This window comes from Buteo buteo, chromosome 13 (genome assembly GCF_964188355.1).
Source record: "Buteo buteo chromosome 13, bButBut1.hap1.1, whole genome shotgun sequence".
Taxonomy (NCBI): Eukaryota; Metazoa; Chordata; class Aves; order Accipitriformes; family Accipitridae; genus Buteo; species Buteo buteo.
In genome coordinates, this window is record NC_134183.1 from 12175147 (window position 1) to 12196959 (window position 21813).

Sequence of the window (21813 nt, forward strand, 5' to 3'; positions counted from 1 at the left end):
CGGCGGTGCCGGCACCGGCCACGTGCGACCTCGTGTTTGTGCGTGCCCGCCCGCCCCCCCCCCCGTGCCCCGCTGCAGCCCCGGCCGGGGAGACCCGACCCGGCCCAGCCCAGCCCCCCCCGCCCCCCCCACCCCCCGGGCCCCCGCCCCGCCCTGCCCGCGGCCCCCCCTCAGCAAGCCCGGCCGGGGGGCGGCGGCGAGAGCCCCCCGGGGGCGCGGGGACCGCAGGGCGGCCGGGAGCGGGGCTGGCGCCTCCCCGGGGGTCTGCAAGGCGGGCGGCAGGCGCGGGGCAGGAGGCGGCCGAGGCGGCAGCGGCGGGTCCGGTAGAAGTGGAAGAGGTCAACAGCCATGAGGAGGAGGATGAGGAGCCCGTAGAGCCCCACAAAGGGCAGGGCCAGGGGGTTTCTGCGGGGGGGATGGGGGGGGCAGCTCAGGAGGGAGTGACCACGACCCCCCACTGGCACCCCTGCGCCAGGGAGGGCCCACTCAGGGCCAGTTTTGGGCCCTGGGGTGACACCACACCAGCCCCCGGGGCCGTGCGCCGGGAGCCCCTGCCGCCCCTGAGCACCTCCCAGGCACCGTGGCCCCGAGCGCCACAGCCAGGCTGCCACCCGCTCACCGGAGAAGGCCCGGACTGGCCAGGCTGGAGAGGTTCACCCCGGTGATGGCCTCCAGGGCCAGCTGAGAGCAGCAGGACTTGAGGGCGCGCGGGCTGGCACGGCAGCAGTAGCGGTGGCCGGCCGGGTCGGTCAGCCGCGGGCAGTAGAAGCCGGGGTGGTAGCGGCCGTCGGGGCTCGCGTAGCCCTCGCAGAGGTGCAGATTCTGCACCGACACTGGGGCAAGGAGCAGGTGCTTGGCAAGCGCCAGGGCTCAGCCCCCACTGTAGGGTGCCGCAGAGCCCATGAGTGGGGCGCTGGCTGGGCTTCGCCCTTGCATCGAGGCAAGTCAGCGTGCTGGCAGCTGGCGCAGTGCTGCTGGGATGGGCTGCCAGCTCCGGTGAGGTGGCCCTTGCAGGGACGCTGCAGAGCGGAGCCTTCCCCAGCCCCAGCAGCGATGGGCCGGGTGGGGCTGGAAGCACCACGGCGCCATGGGGCCTCGCTGCCACGGCCCAGGAGCCCCCGGCTCGGGCCTCAGAGTGGGCTCCGGTCGCGGCTGGGCTCCAGGCCAACGGGCAGCACCAGCTGAGCACAGACCCACCCACCCATCACTGCCTGCTGGCAGCCCTGGACCCATGTGTGCCGTGACCTCTGGCGCACCCCATCGCCCCGGCAAGGGCAAACATGGGGAAGGAGCATGATGGTGGCAGAGGGGAGGGGAAAGCCCCCAGGCCAGCCCCGATTTCCCCCTGCTGAATGCCCTCCCTGTTCCCCACCACCCCACAGGGACAGCACTTCTCACCCCATAGACATGCTGCAGTGAGACCAGCCCGGGCACCACCACACCTGGGTCCCCATCCCCAGCGCAGACCCCCCCCCAGCCTCCTTCAGGGGCCATTGGGGAGCAGTCCACAAGGGATGAGGCCCCAGCAGGGACACAGAGGACACATTCAGGGAACAGGAGGAGCAAGAACGGGGCTGTACCTGTCCCGAGGAGGCGAGGGCACAGAGCCGTGGCGAGGAGCAGCCAGAGTAGGAGCCCACCCAGCATCTTCCCGGCCGACCCTGGGCAGTGGCAGCTCTGGCTCCGGCAGAGGCAGAAACCACAGCCCCTCCTGCTCCCGCCTCCATCACGGCCCATCAAGAGCCGCTTGGAGCCATTAGAGCCTCCTGCACTCGCTGCCCGCTCCACAGGGACCAGGGCGGGAGGCGGGGAGCATCGCTAATGAGCTTCTCTGGGGCCAAGTGCAGGACAGGAGGCATCTTCCCCTCCTCGCAGTGGGGCATCGGCTGCCAGTCCATGGGCCCTGGTTGGGCACCTCAGCCCATCTGGGGATCCCGGTGTCACGGGCGAGGGCCGCAGGCCAGGCTGGGGTGAGCACCGGGCCGCGGGGCTATGGGCAGGCAGGCTGTGCCGCAGCCCCTCGGCAGCCCAGCCCCAGCGGGCAGCGGGCCCTGTGCCAGTAGCCTGGCCCCCTGCCAGCCATGCCATTAGCTGGCCTCCGCCAGAGCCACCGGTGGCACACAGTGCCAGTGCAGGGCCATGGTCCCCTACTCACGGGCAGAGCCCCGCAGGATGCTCTCATCCCCAGGCATGCACCAGGCCTGGGGTCCTGCCCTGCTGCGCTGCCCCATGCCTGGCCGTCCCTGGGGCAGTGTGAGGGGCCGAACTGCCAGGGCCAGTCCATGCTGGCTCTATGCACTCTGCCCGTTCTTGGGGCCATGGCTGAGCCTGTGGGCAGGAAACAAAGACAGAGCTCAGCTCGCACTATCTCCTCACCCAGCCCTCCCCAGAGGTGGCCATGGCCCTCACTGCTGGCACTCCTTCGCAGTAATTAGCCCCGGGGGAGACAGGAAAGCTCGGCAGCCCTTGCGGTCCCCACAGCAACCGGGAGGATGCTCTTGGGGACATGGCTTCCCCCAGCCCCTGGGGCACACAGCAGACAGGTTGCCCAGGCTCCTGAGATGCCAGAGCACCCTCTGTCACAGCTCTGGCCAGCCCGGCACGGCCAGCAGTGCCCCAGGGCAGCGCCCCACGGCCCTGTGCACAGGAGGAGGGTCTGGCTCCCCCAGCAGCTGCCAGCATTTCAGCCCCGAGAGCAGCCAGCACGCCCCAGCCCCAGGAGACTGCTGTGCCAGGCTCTTGCCCCAGCAGCTCAGGAGTGCACATGCAGGTGCTGCAACAGACGATGTACCCCTATCCCCTCCCTGCTAGGCCAGACCCCCTTCCTGGGGCGCCAGGAGGTCCCCAGTGACTATCAGCACCTGCCCCTCAGCCGCCGGCAGCCCCAGTGGAGACCAGGCTGTCAGGCTCACACTGGAAGGAGGCTAAAGGCACTAAATTTGGGAGACGTCATTCCCATGCTTAACTTGGATGCTGCTGCCTGCACAGGGAGCTGCCTAGCTTCAGTCTGCACCCAGTGCCCCTTGCTCCTGCCAGCACCAGGCGCTGCCTGCCCCCAAGCACGGCTGGGCCTGGCCGTGCCACCGGCCTCTCACAGGTGTCGTGGGGCCCCATGCCTGGCTCAGTCCCTGGAGCACTGGTGGGGCAGGGACCCTATGGGGCAGAGCACGGCACAGCCCCAGCAGCCTGCCCAGCACACCCAGACTGGCCCTGGCCACAGCTCCGAGCCTGCCTCCCCGCTGCCTTGGGTTGCTGCCCCATCTCCCCACTTCCCCACGCAACCAATGTGAGAACCACAAACCAGACACAGAGCAGGGCCCTTGGAAACAGCTTCATGTTTCCTACAAGCTCCAGGCGAGCTCAGTCTCCAGTCCACAGCACCTCCCTGGCCAGGTGCCCCAACCCTGCCAAGCTCCTGGCAGCCCCCCTGCTGCCCTGTGGGTTAGGGGGAGCCCAGGTGCCAGCATGGGCCTCTGCCCCAAGATGCCGGGGTGGGCACCCTCCTGGGCAGCCGTGCGAACGCAGGGCAGGTGTGCCCATCCTGCCAGCAGCAGCAGAACCTGGCCCGCTGCCCCTGCCAGCTGTGCTCTGCTCGGAGCAGTGCCCAGCCTGTGGCCTCTATGCCCAGGCAGCATCCGGCAGCCTCTGCACAGCCCTGCCACAGCAGTTCGCTTCTGAAATCTATCCGAGAACACAGGACTAATAAATTAGAAGGCAGCAGCCTTTGCAAGTCCGGCACCTCCTGCCCAGCGCCCGCCTGCCAGCCACGGGCCTGCTGGCCCAGCCTCTCCCGGGCCATGCTGGTGCTGCTGGGCTACGCAGCTGCTCCCACGCTGCCCAGCCAGTCTGCTTCTCTCCCGCTCCAGGAGACGCTACCCCAGGCGGATGCGGAAAGTGGCAATTTCCATGGGGTCCAGGTGGATGTTGGTGCTGTTGGAGGTTGTGCCCAGCGGGTACATCAAAGTCAGTGAAGTGGGCTGCAGGGAGCCCAGCTCTAGCCCCTGGAACAGGCTGCCCAGGGCCAGCTAGGGAGAGAGGAAGGAGAAGGGTGGGTGGCCCGGAAAAGTGGGATGTGGTGCCTGGCAGCGCAGCACCGTGCACAGGGCAGCCCCACACGCACTGTGCCAGCAGCCAGTTCACAGGCCTCCCATAGCACCCAGGGCACCATGCTGACCCAGCCCAGCCCAGGCTCTGCCCTTCCTCACTGGGGGATGCAGGGCTCGTGGAAGGCTCCAGACCCACTTAGTGAGAAACCAACATCCTCCAGCTTTGCCTGGGCAAGGCACAGAACAGGGCTGCATGCTGCACCGTGGGATTCTTGACCAGCCACAGGTTCTGGGACGCTGGTGCTGGTCAAGTTGGGGCCACCTCCAGCCTCCGTCCTGGCTTGGCACGAGCACAGGATGCAGGAGGCAGGCCTGGCACCAGACGTGCCGGGGGCCCCGGTCTAACTCTGACCCAGCAGTAGGTGGAGGTGGCAGCCCGGTCTTACCTTTCCCTGGCTGGTGGTGCAGTTAAACCCCAGGTTCTTGGCCTCCAGGCTGCAGTCAAAGCCTTTGCGGTGCAGGATCAGGGCTGCCTCAGCTGAGGGTAGTGAGTCATCCTGCTGGGGAACCAGGGTGTGAGGTGCAATGCTGGGGACAGCGGGTGCGATACCCCCCCCTCCGAGAGTCCTGCCCAAGCCATGCCCACCTCGCTTGCGGGGCGCAGCTCACCTCTGCCTGCAGCATCCGCAGGTTAAGGATGTGAAAGTCACAGGGGAGGGTCGTGGAAAGGGGCATGAAGGAGCGCAGGGCTGGTGGGGCCGGCTTCTCCTGGGCCACAGGCATGACCAGGGCCTCAGCATTCAGGTGCATGGAGGTGATGTGGCTCAGCAGGGAGGGGAAGCTGATCGGGCGGCCATCCTGCACCTGCCAAAGAGCACATGGGTCAGCACAGGCCAGGGGAGCAGCAGGGCCAGGCAGAGCCTGGACAGGGCCCATGGGACCTTCCGCTCCTTGCAGCCTCTCCAGCAGCGCCCAGAGAACAGGCACGTGCCAGCATAGGGCACTCAGAGCTGCACCCACCCAGGCTTGACCCCCTCCCCAGCACCCAAACACAGAGGGCAGCTGCTGGCTGGGCAGCCTGCACAGACCCCAGCTAGCCGTTGGTCAGACTATGGGCCTGCTACAGGGCCTGGCTAGGCTAGTTGCTAGCAGCTAGTGCACGAGACAGGGAGAGACAGTGGGGCCAGGCCGGCTGTTACCTCTGGGCTGCCAGTCCTGGCGCCGGGGAAGCCCAAGGCTTTAAACACGGAGGCCAGTTTGGAAAAGAAGCTGGAGCTCTGAACGGGTGACATGGCGCATGCATAGAGAGCAGCAAGGGGACGGGACAAAAACACGGCGATTATGAGGGCAGCGTGGCTCTGCACCCCATCTGAGGGACAAACCCCGCTCCATGGTCCCACCCTCCCCACACCCCCATGTTCCAGGCACAGCACGACCCTGTGCAGTGCCACGATGGCCGGACGGCCATGGGGCGGGAGGGGAGAAGACCCTGCATCCATCTCATGCGTGGCTTTCTGCAGACACCTCCACCCTACTCCATCCCAAGGCAGGGCTGGGCTCTCTGGGCGAACGGCACTGCACCCGACCCCCGTCCTGCGGCCTCACAGCCCATGCACCTTGTTGGCAGTGGCACGGTGCTCCAGGAGAAGGCGGAACCGGTTGCAGGTGCGCTTGTTGTCCTTTAGCCCTTGGCCCAGGCCCCGGTTGTCATCCTGCATGAGGCGCCGGTCCAGGATCACCTCCAGCTGACCTGCAGAGAGCAGGTCCCAGTGCCCTGGGCTTTAACAGGAGCCAGCCACCTCTGCTGCCACAGATGGAAATGCTCCCACAGGACTGGGGGCAGCCGGGGAGCCCCCAGAGACAGCAGGACCATGGCACCCTGTGCCCAGCCCACAGCACCCTCCTCCCCAGCATCCCATGCCAAGAGCAGCCCCAGTTCTGCAGCAGACCCCCCGAGGCACAGCCCCGCAGCCCCAGCTCACCACTGCTGAGGCTGGAGACCCCCAGGGCCTGGGCTGTGTGCAGCGTCAGGCGGCTCTGCATGTCCTGAATGTAGGCCATGGCGGGCATGGGGTAAAAGTTGGCCTGCAGTGGCAGCTTCCGCTGGTACCTGCGGGGCTGGATCTGCCGAGGGAAAGAGGTCAGCAGCTGGAGGTGGCTCCCACGGTGGCCGGTGCCAGGTGGCAGGGCACTGTCCCCCCGTGGGCAGCTGCTGTCCCTCCCCAAGCTGTCGGATACCTGGAAGCCATTGAGGTCTGTGAAGAAGGTGTCATCGCTCTCGATGTCAGTGCTGAAGCGCAGGGCCAGCTCCTTGTTGATGTGGTCACGGATGTCCACCAGGCAAGACACGTCCAGGGACAGGCCCTCCACCCCTGCGGGCAGGCAGTGAGGGGCTGGGCCTCATGGGCAGCATTGCCCAGCACCCCTGGGCCAGTGACCTTCCTGGCACAGCCTCGCACTGTCTCACCTGGCACGTTGTAAAGCCGCACCACGGTCTGGACATGCTGGTAGTAGCTGACGACCTCTGAGAAGAGGGGTCCCTCCGTCACCCGCACTACTGGGGGGTCCTTGGGGGCGTAGGGCTGTGGGGGAAGGAGGGCTGCGCTGAGGCTGCTGCCTGCAGGACTGTTAGATGGCCGTGGGCACGGCTGCCAGCTGGCTCGCAGAGGTGGTGCCTGTACCTTGGCCTCGCCATCAGGCAGAAAGAGGTAGGCTCCGCTTTTGTCCTTGGAGGTCCTGGTGCCGTAGACGAGAAACTCACTGCTCACCCTTTGCTCCCGCTCCTCCCCAGCTTGGCGGATGCTCTGTGGGGTGTGGGCCAGCACAGCAGTGAGCACGTCTTGCATGAGGCAGTGCTGTGTCCCCCTCCCCTCCTTGACCCCCACACCACCCATGAGACCCCTGCACTCGCCTGCAGCAAGCCTGAGCGTCCCGAGAAGCAGGCCTGCAGGTGCTGGTTCTCCAGGCAGAAGTCTTCGGCGGTGGCCGGGAAGACGTGCACGGGTACAGCCTCCTGCTTGCGCACAGCCAAGTCCCGGCCATGCAAGTACAGGCGCACGGAGGACTTCAGCGCACCATGGCTGTTGAAGGACTTATGCAGCTGCAGCACACGCAGCCCCAACGCAGGCAGGCGGGCCAGGACAGATACCTGTGGGCAGCACGGAGACCTGAGCCAGCCTCTCCGCAGGAAAGCAGCCAGAACGTGGGGATCTGCTGGCTGTCAGCAGGGCAAAGACCCCGGCTCAGCACTTCTGGGGCTCCTGCTGAGGGGGGACGTGCACATGGGCCTGGGGGTTCACAAGCAGTGGGAGCTTGTGTTGTGGTGTGGGAACACTTGTTGCCACAGAGAAGGGCTCACAGGGTGTTCTGGCCATGGGGCGAGGGCGGGAGGCTGGCACACATGGGCTGAGCAAGCTGAGGATGGGGGCGGGCAGTGGCACTAGGGCACCCCATACCTGGTAGATGTCAGGCACCGTGTCAGTGGCGGAGCCCCAGTGCGCACTGAGCTGGGAAGGCAGTGGCTGCCCCTCCTCGGAGAGCACACGCACGTGTGGGGAGTCCACCAGCACCGGCACGACGCTCAGGCGCTCCTGCTCCAGCGGGTTGAACACCACCAGGTACCTGCAGGGTGGGGTCACACAGAGATGGTGACCCCAGCCCCATGGCATCCTGGGTGCCCCATGGCCCACACCATCCACGGGTCCCATGCACCCACCCACTGCTTCACAGAGTCCCAGGTACCCCCCTCACTGCCCCTCTACAGTCACACAAGCCCCAAGAGCAAGGCAGGCAGCCCCTACCGGGGCGAGGCGTCCAGTTTGACCACTGTTCTCTCTGGGAGGGAGTCCTGGTTGGGGCGCGTGTCATCCTGGGGAGAGATGCAGTCAGAGCTAGAGTGTGCCCACCACCCCTGCCAGCCTGGCTCAGGGACACAGGCACAGGCTGGGACCCTTTCCCTGGGCCCCCACCCAGTACTGAATGGGCAGGCAGGGCTGTGCTCCCTGGGGGGATGAGGATAGCTGCCCCAGCATGGCCCAGTGTGCTGGGGTGCGGGAAGCCAAGGGGCAGGGTGCTGCTCACCGTGCTGAGGAAGGGTGCAGTAGGGTCATGGCGGTAGGTGTCCTTGTCCCCCAGCACGAGGTAATGCGCAGCATTGATGATGACACGCTTGAGGTTCGTGAGGGAGTGGAGCAGCCTGGGGCACAGGCAGAGTGAGCCACCCAGGACTGTCCCCCATTTTCTCTCAGCATCCCCCCAACATCCCTCACGTCCTCCGAGGAGAGGGCCCCCACAGGACCCCCCACGCCCAACCACGGTCCCAGCCCTGTGCCCACCAGCCCCCATCCAAGACAGGCCCCTCAGGGCTGCACCCCAGCCCCCCGCACGCACCGGACTCCATAGTCAACTGCCACAGCCTCCTTGGCGGTGCCGGTGATGGCATCGTGGTGCTGGAAGAGGCCCAGGTTGCGACGGGCATTGCTCAGCAGGGCGTAGTCAGAGAGCGGGTACCTGCCATCAGCGCCAGCACGGCGGGCGTGGGCGAGCGCCAGGCTGTACAGGATCTCTGCCCCCCTGTGCAGGGACAGAGTCACCGAGGGTCCCTGCCCTGGCGCCCCAAAGCTCTGGGCCCAGCAGTGCCAGGACGGAGGACAGAGGGGGAGCAGCCAGCCCAGTCCGCACGCTCTCCATGCACATGGGCCTGGCCTCAGGGAGGGCAGGTGGGGACACGCACTGCCCAGGGGCTGGGCGAGGGTTTGGCACTGCCTGGGCCGTGCCTGGGCCACCCCCAGCACGTTGGCAGCTGGGCACAGACCTGGGGACTGCCAGGGCTCCCAGGTGCTGCCTGGCCAACCCTAGCCTGTGCCCCCCCGCACACAACCCCTGCCCCGGGGCCCAGCCCACTCCCCCTCACCGGAGGTGGGCCTCCAGCACCCGGTCCAGGCTCTTGTAGAAAGGGCGGGAGGTATAGTAGCCTGTCCAGTAGTGATCCTCCCGGTCCGCATAGGAGAAGAAATCCCCGCTCAGCACTGGGAACCCGGGCGGCTTCATCCCCGGCACGATGCCCACCTTCTTGTACAGGGCGTCAAAGTAGTCAGAGAGCGTCCCAAACTGCGCCTGCAGGATGGCACGCGCAGCCCTGAGCGCAATGGCGAGATGCCATGGCTCCCACCAGCCCTCCCAGCACTGCCCACCCTCCAACTGGGCTCTGTGGGTGGCCTCCCCACAACCTCTGTCTGTGAGGCCCTGCTCACCCCAGCCCCCTATGTTGCCCCGGACCATCCTGCACATACTTGGACGTGGAGGTTGGGTTGGGAGTTGAGGAAATCAAAGATGCGCTGGTAGTTGAGGAACTGGGCATCCCACTCTTGTGGCTTGTCATAGCGGAAATCGTCTCCCAGGGGCACCAGCAGCACCTTGCTGCGGTACAGCTTGGACTTCTTGCGGTACTGGTCCAGCAGCAGCTGGGCTCTGCCATGGGGGAACAGGGAGTGAGGCTGGCTCCCAGACAGGGCCATGGGCCTCAGAGCCACTTGCCCCTGCAGCACTCACCGCTCCGCCACGTTGGCATCAGTGATAGCTCGGGGAGGCACCTTCCATGGGCAGTTGATCCGGCCACCTGGCAGCCGCTTGAAGTCAAACTGGCAGCAGATCTTGGGGTCTGGCCCACAGGTGTGGGGCACATCGTAGCTGTAGAAGGGCATCATGTGGCAGAAGATGTCGGTGCTGGCATCTGGATCTGTGGGACCAAGGACAGATGAGCATCAGCAATGGCTCTCCCTTGCCTATCCCTGAGCAGAGGGGCCCATGGGCATGGGGATGGCTGCTCGGGCAGAGCAGACCTGGCACACAAGCTCACCCACTTGGAGCACAGAGAGTACAGCAGCCTCCCCTGGAGGCAGCTGGGGAGTCACCCTGGGGCTGTCCCTCAGGGCAAAACCACTGCAGGGCAGAGACACTGCACCTGGTGCTCAGCTTGCCATCCCCACAGGAAAGTGCTTGGTAGCTGTTCCCTGCTGCCACCCGCCCTGGCAGGGTCCCCTCTGCTGTCACCTCCCAGCAGCCCCTACCCCATGTCTGTCTCCACATGAACTCCAGGTTCTGGGTAGCAGCAAAGTGCTTCTTGATGGCGTAGTGCACACGCTGGATGAGCATGCCCGTCAGGTTGGAGCGCTTCAGCAGGTAGGGCATGGTGGAGCTGTACCCAAAGGGGTCGACAGCCCAGCCCGACCGGGGCGTCACACCTGGAGGCACAGAGACCTGTCAGCCCTGCACTGGGCCCAGCAGCATCGCCTGTGAGGAGGCTCCTGCCAGGGATGTGGGTGCCTGCCAGCGCATCAAGCAGCCCCCCATCCAGCACTCTGCCCCTCCTGCCTGGCATCCCGCCCAGCTCTCACCAATGTTCTTCTCCAGCCACTGGTGCCCCTCGATCAGCTGGTCGATCATGGCAAAGTAGTGGGAATTGGCCTCATCCGGCATTACCCAGCCACCCGTCACCATCTCCAGCTGCCCGTTGCCAACCAGCCTGCAAGGAGGACACACAAGATGCGATCAGCTCCGGGCAGAGCCCTGCGATGAGGTCTGTGTCCATGGCAGAGCCTTCTCCTGCCTTGCAGCCACCTGGGTCCCACCTGCAGCCTCCGCAACCCCTGGCTGCCATGCCCCACTGCCCACCCCGTCCCCATGCGGACAGACATCCCTCCACAGCACCACACTGGCCGAGGCCCCAGCCAGAGCCCATCCCCACACAGGCCAATGCCCTCCGCTGTGTCCTGCAGCCCATGTTCCCTCTGTCCTCCAGTCCCAGCCCTCCGGGGCAGGGGGGCTGACAAGGGGGCCCTCTCCCACCAAACAATCCTGCTTTCCAGGTTACCCACCCCACTGACAGTACCCTAGGCCTTGCAAGGCGCTGGCACTGCTCAGGCTCTGCGGCAGTGCTCACATGCTCAGGGTTACAGCGACGAGAGGGAGTTCCCCAGCCCCATGAGCACAGGGAGCAGTGCAGGGCAAGACCTGCCTCCCACGGCCCCTCAGGACCCCAGTGCTGGCAGCACCCTGGCTCTCACTCTACACTGCTGTGGTTTTGACATCTCGTGGCACCGAGAGGTTGCTGGCAGTGCAAGGCACCCCACAGTGAGCAGTGTGAAGCCCACAGCCTCTGCACTGCAGCCACGGCAGCTGCCTTCTCCCTAGGGCCCTTCCCTCACACACTCCATGCTCACAGCTGGCGACTCCCACAGCACCCTGCCTCCAGGCAGGGACCACACCAGGCAGTCCTACCTCCGCACCGCAGCCCGCTTCTGGGCACTGATGTTGTCCCACCACTTGGAAAAGAAGGAGATCTCAGACCAGATGAAGCGCCGGCGCGGGTCCTCCTGCATCTTTAGCACCATGCTGTTGAGGATGTGCTGCGTCTGGTCATAGTAGTACTTGTCGAAGGTCTTGATCCAGCCTGCCAGCGCAGGTGGGGAGGTCACTGCACGGGGCCCAGCCCTTCTCCGCCAGCAGTGTGGGGCAGCAGTGGCTGGGCTAGCCCTTCCCCTCCCCTGCCCACCTTCGCCTGCTGCTCACCCGGGTCGTTGTGGGAGTGGGGGACCACAAACACCTGCAGGGGCTCAGTGTCCCACTCATTAGGCTCATAGGTGATATCGAAACCCTGCTTCCACACGCCGCCATCCTGGTTGTCAAAGGGCAGCAGGGAGTACACGGCCAGCATCTGCCAGGTAGGAGACAGGGTTCAGGGCCAACACCAGATTGAGAGACCCCCAACAGAGTAGGGCCAGGACCCCATGGATGCCCTGGTATGGATCCCCTCGCACTAGTGGAGATGGGCCCTGAGCCTCTGGGCCGAGATGCCGGCCCCTTACCTGCAGGTCTGGGCTCTGGCCCTTGCCCCCCAGGGCAAACTGGCAGTCCTGTGGGGAGACGGAGAGGAAGCTCGGACGACTCTCAGGGGGCAGCACCCAGGAGCCATTGGGTGTGTGGTGGGGCAGCACTGGCTGCCCCTCTGCATGGGCTGTCAGCTCCAGCACTGAGTCCTTTATGTGGCTGATGATCTCGTGGTTCTCCTCCAGTAGCTGCTCCAGTTGCTCAATGCGGTTCTGCAGCACCGAGATCTGACTCTGGGGACACAGACACCGTGGTGAGAGCCTCCGGTGCTCTTTGCCAGGTGGGTCCTGGTGCCCACGTGCACTGACACCAGCAGGGAACAAGCCCCGGCCCTGGCAACCGAAAGGCCTCAGGCTGTGCTGGCTGGCCCCGAGCAGGCCTGGCCCTGGCCCCCTCGCCCGCTCTGCCATCCCCACAGCCCCACCGCTCACCCTGGGAAAGTTGCCCCCGCTCTGGTGGCGCGTGGGGTCGTGCTGCACCCGGTCCAGCATCAAGTAGAGGGAGAAGACAGCCACGCAGAAGATGGCAGCTCCACACACTGTCACCTGCTTCTTCAGCTTCATCCCGGAGAGCCGCAGGGACAGACCTGCATCAGGACAGAGCGGTTTCGGTGCCCCTGCCAGCCCAGCCACAGGGCCGGGGCCGAGGACGGGACAGGTACAGGGGCAAGAACAGAACGGGGCACCAGGAGACACAGGACGGGACAGGCCCGGGGGGACAGGACAGGATGGGACAGGAGGGACAGTGCCTCCTGCCCTGCGCCCTCGCCCCGGGCTGAGCCCTGCCGCGGGACCTGGGGCCGGGCAGCGCAGCCCGCTGCCCCCATACCCTGCGCCCACCCCTTGCCAACCTGCCCACCGCCGTCCCTCACCGCGACCCCCCCGCTATCCTCCTCCTCGCCCCCGCCGCGTCCTACTTCGCTTAATCCGGCGCCGGGTATTTATAGCCCGGGCTGGAGCTGCACCGGCCCAGGGGCGCCTCGGGCCCGACCCACCGCGGGGCTGGCGCGGGGGGGGCCGGGGCCGGGGCCGGGGCCGGGGCCGAGGCCGGGGCCGGGGCCGGGGCCGGAGCAGGCCGCGGCGGCCCCGCCGGCCCCGCTGAGCCGGGCAGCCCGGGGCCTCTGCGCCACGGCCCGGCGCGGCGCGGGGAGGGAAGGGGAACGGCCCGGGCCGGGCCGGGGAGGGCCAGGGAAGGCCGGGGAGGGCCGGGGCCACCCAATGCGGGACGGCTCCGGGGGCGCGGCCGCTCCGCTCTTACCCTGGGCGGCTCCGCGGCCCGTCCCGGCTCCTCACATCGCCCGCCCCGGGCCCACCGGCTGCCGCGGCCGGGCTGGGCCAGGCCCCGCCCGCCGCCCCGCCCGCCCGGCCCCGGGCCCGGCCCCGGCCCCGGCCCTGCCGGGAGGCGGCTCCGCCGGGCAGCGCAGCGGGGCGGCCGCCGGGGCGCGCCCGACCCGACCCGGCCCGGTCCGGCCGGGACCCCCGAGCTCCCGGGGACGGCCCCGCCACCCCCACCTGGCCCCGGGAACAGGCCCGGGCATCCCCCAGCAGCCCCGGGGCAGCCCCGGTCAACGCTTCGTAGGCCCGGGGACGCACCCGAACGTGCCCCCCCCGTAGCCCTGGGGACAGGCCCAGCCGTCCCCCCACAGCCCCGGGGATGCACCCGGACATGCCTGGCCCCCCATAGCCCCGGGGCTGGGTCAAGGTGCTGGTGTGCTGTCCCGGTGCACCCTGTCCCGGGCGCGTGTCCCCCCGTAGCCCCCACAGACGCGGTGCTGCAGAGCTCGTTTGTTTATTATACAGGATCAAGCCCGGCAGGAGCTATGGGTGCCATGTCCCCGGGGTGCACGGGAGCCCCCTGCCCTGGGCCAGGGTGGGGGCACAGCCCCACCCGGCTGCCCCGCAGCACCTGCTTCCCAGGCAGGCCCTGCCCGAGGGACGGATGCTGCTGGCGGGATGGATCCGGGGCACACGGTGCTGTCCTGATTGGGGGCGGCGGGGCACTGCCCTCGGCCGGTGGTCCCCCTCACCGGTGCCTCTTGCGGATGGTGATGAGGTCCTGATGGATGGTGCTGAAGCTGGGCCGCTTGTGGGGCTCATACTCCCAGCACTGCTGCATCAGCCGGTACACCTCCTCGGGGCACTGCTCGGGGGGGTCCAGCCGCACACCTGGGGGGTGGCAGGGATGGGGACACAGCAGCCCAGGCCACCGGCCCCTCTCTCCCCCCAGCCCCATCCTGCCCATCCCATGGGCATGGCTCCACCCCAGACCCACAGTGCAGGGCCCATGACCCCGCAGTGGCCCTTGAGAGCCAGACCCTGGCTGTGTCCCTTACCCTGCTCCACCGCCTCTCGTGTCTGCTGGTTGCTGAGGTTGGCGTAGGGGACGGCGCCCAGGCTGAAGGCTTCCCACAGCAGGATGCCGAAGCTCCAGACATCGCTCTCCGAGCTGTATCGGCCTGGGGACATGGGGTGGGATGGATGCTGGCAGCTGGGGACACCCATAGCACCACTGCCCTGGCTGTGCTCGTGCTCACGAAGACTGGGGTGCCCCAGCTCTCTCTGCCTCCCTCCCCAGGACCAGGCACATGGGAGCAGGACAATGTGCCCTGGACTCCTGGCTCCCAGCTGTGCCACAGGGCCACCAGGCTGTGCCCAGCTGCATCCCATACCATAATTGAGTGCTTCAGGCGCTGTCCACTTGACAGGGATCTGCTTCATCCCCCCCGTGGAGGCGTAGATGCCATCCTCCTCCTCCCGTGACATCCCAAAGTCGCTGATCTTCAGGGCATTCTTCTCCGTCACCAGGCAGTTGCGAGCGGCCAAGTCCCTGGGACGTCCCAGAGCTGTCAGCCATGCATCTGGCCATCCCCAGGGACTTCCGCCTGGCACAGGATGGGGTGCAGCGAGGGCTCTGGGGTTCACCCTGCGCTGCCCAGTGCCTGTCTGCACTGCCAGACCCCACCTGTGGATGCAGTGCTTGCTCTCCAGGTACTCCATGCCAGCAGCAGCGTTCTCAGTCATCTTGATCAGCTCCTTTACCCGCAGGTGCGGCCCCTCGTTGCGCAGGAAGCTCAGAAAGTCCCCCCCTGCACCCAGGATTGTGGAGCTGGCGTGCAGCTGCCTTGGCACACCGTGGCGAGCTTGCACATGCATGCACCGGCTGCCCCTGCGGCGCAAGGGCTGCAGGATGGGGCTGCTCACCCTGCACCAGCTCCATGACTATGTAAATGGGCTGCTTCTGGGTGCAGACACCGATGAGCCGGACAATGTTAGGATGGTTGTACTGTTTGAGGATCCTGTGCGGACAAGGAAGGGCACCGTGAGTGCATGGGGAGCCTGGCTGTCCCAGGCACAAGGCACCTCTGTGCTGTCCCCAGGACGCTCTGCCCAGCTGGCCTGGGGACACCACCCTCAGCACAAGGATGCTGCAGTCCCTGTGGCGTCTAAACAGCCCCAAGTCCTGAGGATGGACAGACGGTCTGGGACAAGAGTGGCGGATGCACAGACCTGGCTTCCTGCAGGAACCTGGCCTTGAGTTCAGGCGGGAGGGTTTCCCGGCAGGATTTCACAGCAACGGGGGTGTTATCAGCACGCAGCCGGCCACTGAATACCTCCCCGAAGTTACCCTGCCGAAAGACACGGGTGCACCGGCCCAGCTTGCCGCAGCGTGGCCCAAGGCAACCCCTGCCCTCCCACAGACCCTGCACAGGCAGGGACCAGAGCACCAGAGCACTCTGACTCACCCGGCCGATGCGCTCCCCCAGCAGCACATCCTCGTGGTTAAGCACCCATTTGTCCTGCAGCGAGCAGACACTGAAGGCGGTGAGCTGTCCCCCAGCCTGCCCCAGGCCCACATCCACCTGCCCCTGCAGCTCCCTCTCAAGCAGCCCTGGAGGGGGGTTCCCAGCCCTCAGGCCCCCCCAGCAGGCTGGAGAAGCGTGCTTGGGGCTCCCAGTCCCGCCATGGGCAGGAGAAGGGGATGGGCAGGGTTGGCCCGTGCTCAGGGGACTCGTCCCCCTCCCCACTGCCTGCCATCACCTTGGGCACGGCCCTGGTCAGGATGATCCCGCTCTTCCGGGTGATGGGCTGCTTGCTCTGCAGGAGGTGCTCGATGAGCAGCGGGATGGTGGGGAAGCCCTCCCCCTCCAGCCGGTACATGTTCTGTGGGGAGGGGAGGCTGAGGAGCTTTCCTGCACACACACATGGGTGTGCTCACGAGTGCTGGGGTGCATGGCTGTGCACATGTGGATGAGTGTGCATGCACGCACACGGTGCAGGACAGGCATGCACATCGGGCACAGCAAGCACGCGCAAGTAGGCATTCACGTGCACGATGCAGGGCTCACACCCCACGCTCCACACGTGGCCTGTGCAAGGACGGGTGCACGCAACTCATACTGTACACACACGTCCTGTGCACTCACACCAGGGGCCCCATGACTGCAGACCTGCGCAGGGCCACCCCCAGCCGTTCTCCCTGCCTGTGGTCACTCACGTCAGCAGCCTGGATGATGAAGTGCCGGAGCTGCCCATCCCACAGCACACTGAGCACGTACTCCTGCTTGCCCTGGCTCTCCCGCACCAGGAAGTCCCCACTGCAGCTCAGTAGCTCCTGCACTTCTACACGCGGGATGGCCCCGTGGTACCAGACCTGCTGGCACAGCGGCTTCTGCACCTCCGGGATCAGGGGCATGGGGGGTGGCAGCTGGATGGAGACGGGGGTGAGCCCAGCCGTACCCCCGGGTTGTGCCAGAGGTGGGGGCAGCGGCGATGCCTGGAAGCTGTGCCCAGGGCAGGGCGCAGCAGGCAGGGGCGAGCAGAGGCTGGAGGGACTGGAGCACAGAGGGGAGGGGGCTGTAGGGGCAGAGAGGAGAGGGCAGGGGATGCTGAGGGCAGGGAGGCTCGGCAAGGCAGTTGGCTGGGAGGGCAGGGTGGGCAGAGGTGCCTGGGGACTCACCGAGTACTTGGGGCTGAAGATGCCTGAGATGTGGTTCTTGAGGGTCTCCAGTGTGGTGGCCCTGCTCCGCTCCTGCTCCTGGGGAGAGACATGAGCTGTGTGCTGGCTGGGGAGGTGACTCGAGCCCGGCATGCCCTGTCCCTGCAGCTCCCGGGGCACAGTGGGGCAGGACTCACCACAGAGGAGACCGACTGCCGGTCCTCCTGCAGAGGCAGGGCAGGCAGGGGGTCCCCGGCACCCAGCTCTGCCAGCTTCCCGGCCAGCAGGTCCCGCTGCGCCTGCAGCTTGGCCTGTGTGCAGAGGCAGCCCTCGAGCTGCTGCTGCGCCTCCTGCAGCCCCTGCCGCTTGCCCAGCAAGTGCACCCTGAGGACAGGACAGAGCGGTCAGCCTCCACCGCCCCTGGCCCCTCGCCCCCTGCCTGCCACACCTCACCGCTCCCCGAGGCTCTGGCCCTGCTCCGCATCCCGGATCTCCGCCTGCAGCTCCTGCACCCGCTGCTCCTTGCTGCTCACGACCTCCATGGCGGCCGCCAGCTCCTCCTTGACCGATGTCAGGCTGCAAAAGACACAGGTGCCGGATGGCGCTGAGCCATGCTGCTTGTGGCGGTGGCCCCTGCCCGCAGCCCAGCTCCACTCACGAGTGCTGGACACTCTCCACGGTCAGTTCATTCAGCTGCAGCTCCCCCGGTGCCAGGCTCTCCGTCTCCTCCAGCAAGGTCTCATCAAAGGACACGGCCGGCGGCAACTCGGAGCCATACCTGTGGGCATTCAGCATGGCTCTGCCTCCCACCTGCCCTGTGCCAGCACCGGCACCCATGGCCAGCAGGGCTGTGCCTGGCAGAGAGGCTGCAGCCGCGTGGGGCCGTACCTGTGGCTCTGGATGAAGCCGCTGTACTCCGTGGCCGGCTCGATGGCCTGGATCGCGCTGGCAATTTCCCGGTGCACAGCCAGCACGTCCTCCTGCACCAGGCTGCTGATGCTGTAGTACTCTCTGAGGATCTCCTTCCTGTGGGGACGTGGGTGCTGGGGGCTGCCGGGCTCCTGTGCCCCCAGCCCAGGGCCCTTGTGGCCAGGCGCCACCACCCCTGCCCCAGCCCTGGTGTCCAGTCCCCACATGCCGCATGGCGCTGCAGGGCATCACCGTGAGGGCTGCGGCGTGAGGGGCAGGGGGTGTGCAGGGCAGGGAAGATGCACATGGCTGGCGGAGCTCTGGCAGGAGGAGGGAGCACTGCTGGTTCTCAGGGGCCGTGGGGGTGCCCAGGGATGGACAACGGGGTGCGGGACAGGCAGTGGGGCACGGGGCAGGCAGGGCTCTTACAGGACGAGGACCATCTCCTGCTGCAGGCTGTAAAGGGACTGGTGGAGGCTGGGCAGTGCCCGTTGGTAGTGGTGGTGGTGGTGGAGTGTGGCCGCCTGCACGGCCAGCACATACTGGTTGTGCAGGGCATAGAGCTTCCAGAGGCTGCGCACGTACTTCTCCTTCGCCTTGTCCCGCTCCTTGTCTGGGTGGAGAGGCCGCGGAAAACACCCACCGCTGCCACCGTGGCACCGGTCCCAGTGCTACACCACATCCCCCCAAGCAGCCGGCGAGGGGCACAGGCACCCAGTGGGGCTGGGGCAGGGGCCAAGGGAGGTGACAGGGCTGGGAGGGGGTCCCAGGGCAGGCAGGGGGGCCGGGGCAGTCACAGACCTCCCCCAGGGATGCTCTCAACCCGCAGCACAGTATCCCAAAGCTCTAACTTGCAGGAGTTGTGCCCAGCTCCCCCGGGGCGAGGCTAAGCTCTCCCCATGCCACCTGCCCCTGGACCCCCCACCCAGTGCAGGCTGCACTGGGGGTCCCACAGGGCACCGGGTGCTCCGGCCATCCCTGACCCATGAGGGGAGCTGGAGGGGACACAGCGGGATGGGGACGGGGGAGGCAGGGGGCTGGGCTGGCGGGCACCTTTGCTGGCCTCCTGATACTTGCGCTTGGCCTGGGCACTGTCACGTGCCAGGCTGCGGTACTGCGCCTTCAGCTTCTCCATCTCCTGCTGCGTGATCTGGGGAGGCAGATGCTGTCAGGGGAGCGGGGCCGGGCTGTGCCCCCCGCTCCACCCGCCAGGACCCGCGTACCCGGGCATACTCCTGGCTGAGATGCTGCCACTGCTCGCTGAAGGCCTTGCGCAGCTGCTGCTTGTCGCGGATGAGCAGGCTCAGCTTGGCCAGCGGCCCTGCTGCCAGCTCCTCTGCGTGCTGCCGCAGGATCTGGCTCAGCGTCTCCGTCCGGCTTGCCAGCACCCACCAGGACTGCAGGGATGGGGTGTCAGGGACAGTGTGGGGATGGCTGCCCCCCGGTACCACACCGCACCGGGCTCTGCGGGGTGCGCTCCCGCACCAGGGTGTCCCTACCTCCGCGATCTGTCCACCGTGGTCACCAGTGCGGACCTGCCCATGGCCCTCCTGCTTCTCCAGCTGAGAGAACATGTGGTGCAGCATCCCCGCATACTCCCGGTCGCTCTTGGCGCGCTGTGTCATCCACTTCTTCATCAGCTCCAGGAGGCGCAGCTCGCTGTCCTGCAGCCGCAGTAGTGCGCTGTGCCCCTGTGGGCACCACAGCTCTGGCCCAAAGCCCATGGCACCGCCGTCTCCAGCAGGAGGAGGCTGTGGAGCATCAGGAGAGCTTGAGCCACGACTGCTGCCCCGCGCCCCGGGCTGCCCTCAGCAGTGGCTGGGGTCATTTGCATCTCACACCCTCCCACCCCATCGCCCTGTCACCGGGACTTGGTGCCCTGGCCGGCTGGTGGTGAGGGGCAGAGTTCTCCCTGTCCCATGCAATCTGCCTTGCAAAGAGCATTCAAAGCAGGCGGGAGAGCTGAGCACGCCCCAAGCTCCGCAGCAGCTGGGGCCCGGGGAGATGGTGCCAGGGAGGAGGAAGTGTGGGGTCAAGAACAGCAGCGTCACCTCTGCCGTGCACACGAGTCTGCTCCCCAAGGGCAGCGCAGCTGTACCCCCTGCCCAGGTGCAGCCCCGTTCTGCCCATTGGCATGGTGACCCCTGTGCCCGTGGCAGGGGTGGCTGGGCAAACCGGGACAGGGGAGCTCCCGGGGGCCAGGGCACAGGCGGGGAGTCGGCAGGAAGGGGACGGGGCAACGAGCCCCAGAGGAAGGTGCTGAGCCTGGACGCATCCCAGCACCTGGGACTCTGGCACGGCTGTTGGGAGCCAAACTGGTCCCAACCATGGTCCCGGGGTGCCCTGCCCCATGGCAAAGGCACAGCAGGAGCAGGAGGTGCTGGAGCACGTCTCTGTGCAGGGCAGGACAGCCTCTGGCACAGCCCTTGACCCCACAGAAGGCCAGGGCTGAGACACCCCCCCCAGCCCCACAAAAGGGTCCCCTGTCCCTGCCAGTGCCCCACTGGGCCACGGCCCCTCTAACCTGTGTGTGCTGCGAGGTCCCCGCCGTGGGGCTGGCGCTGGTGTCCTCCCAGGGTCAGGGCCGGCGCAGTCTGGACCTGGTGCAGCTCCCGCTCCTGAGGAGGAACAGGAAACCCAGTGCTGACCATACAGCCATTGCGAGATTTCCTGTGCTTCCTCCCCTCCCTGCCAGTCCCCGTGCTTGGGGCTGACGCCGGCACAGAGCGCCGCCATAGCTGGGCAGCCCCCAGCCCCGCTGCCCCTCCCGGCTGCCTTGAATGAAGGCCTGGCGCTGGCAGGATCTGGCCCTGCAGGAGCCCAGGGTTCTTCCTCGCCCTGGCTGTGGTCCATCACCCCTGCGGAGCCTGAACTCAGCCCCATCCCCACAGGGGTTTCACCCAGCAAAGCCCCTTCAGCCATGCCTGGTCCTGCCTGTCCCCCAGCCCCTCTCTGTGCCCCTGCTTCCCTGAGAGGCTGCAGGGACTAGGGCGGTACCCAGGGGGGTCCCCAGGGCTCCGAGCAGCCCTGCTGAAGGAGGACCATCCCGTCACCACCCCTGAGCCTGGCCCTTGTGACCGTGAAAGGCCACAGGACAGAGCATCCACCGCTTGGGCAGCCATGGAGTCGTGCCCCAGCTCTTGTCGCCAGCCCATGCCCACACAGCCAGGACCCCGCTCCCTGAGGCAGCCCCAGGCACTTCCCCGCTCCAAGTGCTCCACTGGTGCCACGGTGAGACCGCTCAGCCCTGGCAGCTGCATCGCAGAAGCAGCTGCCACTGCCGCCACCCAGTGCCGCTGCATGTCCCCGCCGCTGGCGCAGCCTGGCTTGGCTCTGCTCGGCTCAGCCTGGCAACCTCTTGGGTGGTTTGTGCTGAGCCCCCCGTCCTGTGCCTGGCAGGGAGGCCCCGGCCCCAGAGGGGTGTCATGGTCACCTGCAGGACACAAGCGAGCTGATTCCACTTTTAGAGGAAGTTGGGGGGAAAAGTGTGTCAGATGGGAGTTTTGCTGACGCGCCTTCCCACAGCTGAGCAATGCCTGGGTCATCACACCAAGCAGCGGCACAATGGCATGGCATGGAACAGCATGGCACGGAACAGCATGGCACGGCATGGCACAGCGTGGCATGGCACAGCCAGGGGCTGCCACAGTGCCCCAGCCACAGACCTCAAGCAGCACTCCAGCTGTGCTGAGTGAGACAAATCCCCACCCAGACTCACCATGGCCCCCCCTCCAGGCAAGAGGAGCCCAGTTAACAGCCCATTTGCTGCTTGCCCAGATGAGCAATTCGAGAGCTGCCACATGCTGCCGGGGTCTCCAGTTGCCTACCAGCTGGTCACCCCGTAACCAGCCCTGGTCCCCAAGGGGTCCTGCCTGCAGCGGGGGGCCCTGCCTGCCCATCCCCACAGAGTCCTGCCTGCTGGGGAGGGCTCCGCTTTCCCTGTGCCCTATTCAGCCACACCGAGCACTGAGTGCTGCTGACACTCCCTGGCACCACCAGTGTCAGGATCCTGGAAACAGTAATTTTCATGGCACGT

The 21813-nt window shown here is 67.0% G+C and overlaps 3 protein-coding genes across 10 annotated transcripts; all 3 read right to left on the reverse strand.

Moving 5' to 3' along the window:
• Positions 1 to 170: 170 nt before the first annotated feature.
• LOC142038556 (protein shisa-like-1) lies at positions 171 to 1898 on the reverse strand. The gene is made up of 3 exons (XM_075044016.1): positions 1773 to 1898; positions 620 to 852; positions 171 to 405 (listed from the first exon to the last, which is right to left on the reverse strand). The coding sequence occupies exons 1-3, from the start codon at positions 1896 to 1898 to the stop codon at positions 171 to 173; spliced, it is 594 nt and encodes a 197-aa protein (XP_074900117.1).
• A 1593-nt stretch (positions 1899 to 3491) lies between these two features.
• Positions 3492 to 13303, reverse strand: MAN2A2 (mannosidase alpha class 2A member 2). 5 transcript variants are annotated; one of them, XM_075044771.1, is made up of 24 exons: positions 13191 to 13303; positions 12365 to 12519; positions 11912 to 12166; positions 11616 to 11760; positions 11325 to 11496; positions 10442 to 10569; positions 10115 to 10288; positions 9597 to 9783; positions 9338 to 9515; positions 8959 to 9161; positions 8436 to 8618; positions 8127 to 8241; positions 7847 to 7914; positions 7502 to 7667; positions 6958 to 7194; positions 6728 to 6850; positions 6514 to 6628; positions 6285 to 6418; positions 6029 to 6170; positions 5663 to 5796; positions 5246 to 5323; positions 4716 to 4910; positions 4493 to 4603; positions 3492 to 4025 (listed from the first exon to the last, which is right to left on the reverse strand). In XM_075044771.1, exons 2-24 carry the CDS (start codon positions 12494 to 12496, stop codon positions 3873 to 3875), a joined length of 3528 nt encoding a protein of 1175 aa, XP_074900872.1. In that variant the 5' UTR covers positions 12497 to 12519; positions 13191 to 13303; the 3' UTR covers positions 3492 to 3872. The 5 variants fall into 5 exon arrangements, with proteins under 5 accessions (XP_074900872.1, XP_074900869.1, XP_074900868.1 ...); XM_075044768.1 differs by lacking the exon at positions 5246 to 5323; XM_075044767.1 differs by lacking the exon at positions 5246 to 5323 and having other exon boundaries at positions 4493 to 4606.
• A 409-nt stretch (positions 13304 to 13712) lies between these two features.
• On the reverse strand, positions 13713 to 20437 carry FES (FES proto-oncogene, tyrosine kinase). Of its 4 annotated transcripts, XM_075044774.1 has the most exons (19): positions 20302 to 20437; positions 19277 to 19528; positions 19001 to 19174; positions 18831 to 18927; positions 18207 to 18390; positions 17757 to 17894; positions 17527 to 17646; positions 17322 to 17444; positions 17066 to 17252; positions 16890 to 16967; positions 16428 to 16637; positions 15971 to 16093; positions 15676 to 15729; positions 15440 to 15558; positions 15134 to 15228; positions 14895 to 15018; positions 14602 to 14759; positions 14266 to 14388; positions 13713 to 14098 (listed from the first exon to the last, which is right to left on the reverse strand). In XM_075044774.1, the coding sequence occupies exons 2-19, from the start codon at positions 19499 to 19501 to the stop codon at positions 13956 to 13958; spliced, it is 2475 nt and encodes an 824-aa protein (XP_074900875.1). In that variant the 5' UTR covers positions 19502 to 19528; positions 20302 to 20437; the 3' UTR covers positions 13713 to 13955. The 4 variants fall into 4 exon arrangements, with proteins under 4 accessions (XP_074900875.1, XP_074900874.1, XP_074900873.1 ...); XM_075044773.1 differs by having other exon boundaries at positions 13713 to 14388; positions 16428 to 16583; XM_075044772.1 differs by having other exon boundaries at positions 13713 to 14388.
• Between the last annotated feature and the right edge of the window lie 1376 nt (positions 20438 to 21813).

What these genes read in the sequence shown, in the direction of transcription:
- LOC142038556 (XM_075044016.1), bottom strand. Translation starts at nt 1,898, where the DNA reads ATGGACTGGCAGCCGATGCCCCACTGCGAGGAGGGGAAGATGCCTCCT. An exon ending in CCCTGTGGAGCGGGCAGCGA is followed by an intron (nt 853 to 1,772) that starts GTGCAGGAGGCT and finishes GCGCTTGCCAAG; the next exon opens with CACCTGCTCCTTGCCCCAGT. An exon ending in GCCAGTCCGGGCCTTCTCCG is followed by an intron (nt 406 to 619) that starts GTGAGCGGGTGG and finishes TCCCCCCCGCAG; the next exon opens with AAACCCCCTGGCCCTGCCCT.
- MAN2A2 (XM_075044771.1), bottom strand. Translation starts at nt 12,496, where the DNA reads ATGAAGCTGAAGAAGCAGGTGACAGTGTGTGGAGCTGCCATCTTCTGC. An exon ending in CTGCACCCTTCCTCAGCACG is followed by an intron (nt 7,915 to 8,126) that starts GTGAGCAGCACC and finishes ATCTCTCCCCAG; the next exon opens with GATGACACGCGCCCCAACCA. An exon ending in TGCGGATGCTGCAGGCAGAG is followed by an intron (nt 4,604 to 4,715) that starts GTGAGCTGCGCC and finishes GTTCCCCAGCAG; the next exon opens with GATGACTCACTACCCTCAGC.
- FES (XM_075044772.1), bottom strand. Translation starts at nt 19,501, where the DNA reads ATGGGCTTTGGGCCAGAGCTGTGGTGCCCACAGGGGCACAGCGCACTA. An exon ending in ACGGTGGACAGATCGCGGAG is followed by an intron (nt 19,175 to 19,276) that starts GTAGGGACACCC and finishes CCATCCCTGCAG; the next exon opens with TCCTGGTGGGTGCTGGCAAG. An exon ending in CAGGAGATGGTCCTCGTCCT is followed by an intron (nt 17,895 to 18,206) that starts GTAAGAGCCCTG and finishes ACGTCCCCACAG; the next exon opens with GAAGGAGATCCTCAGAGAGT.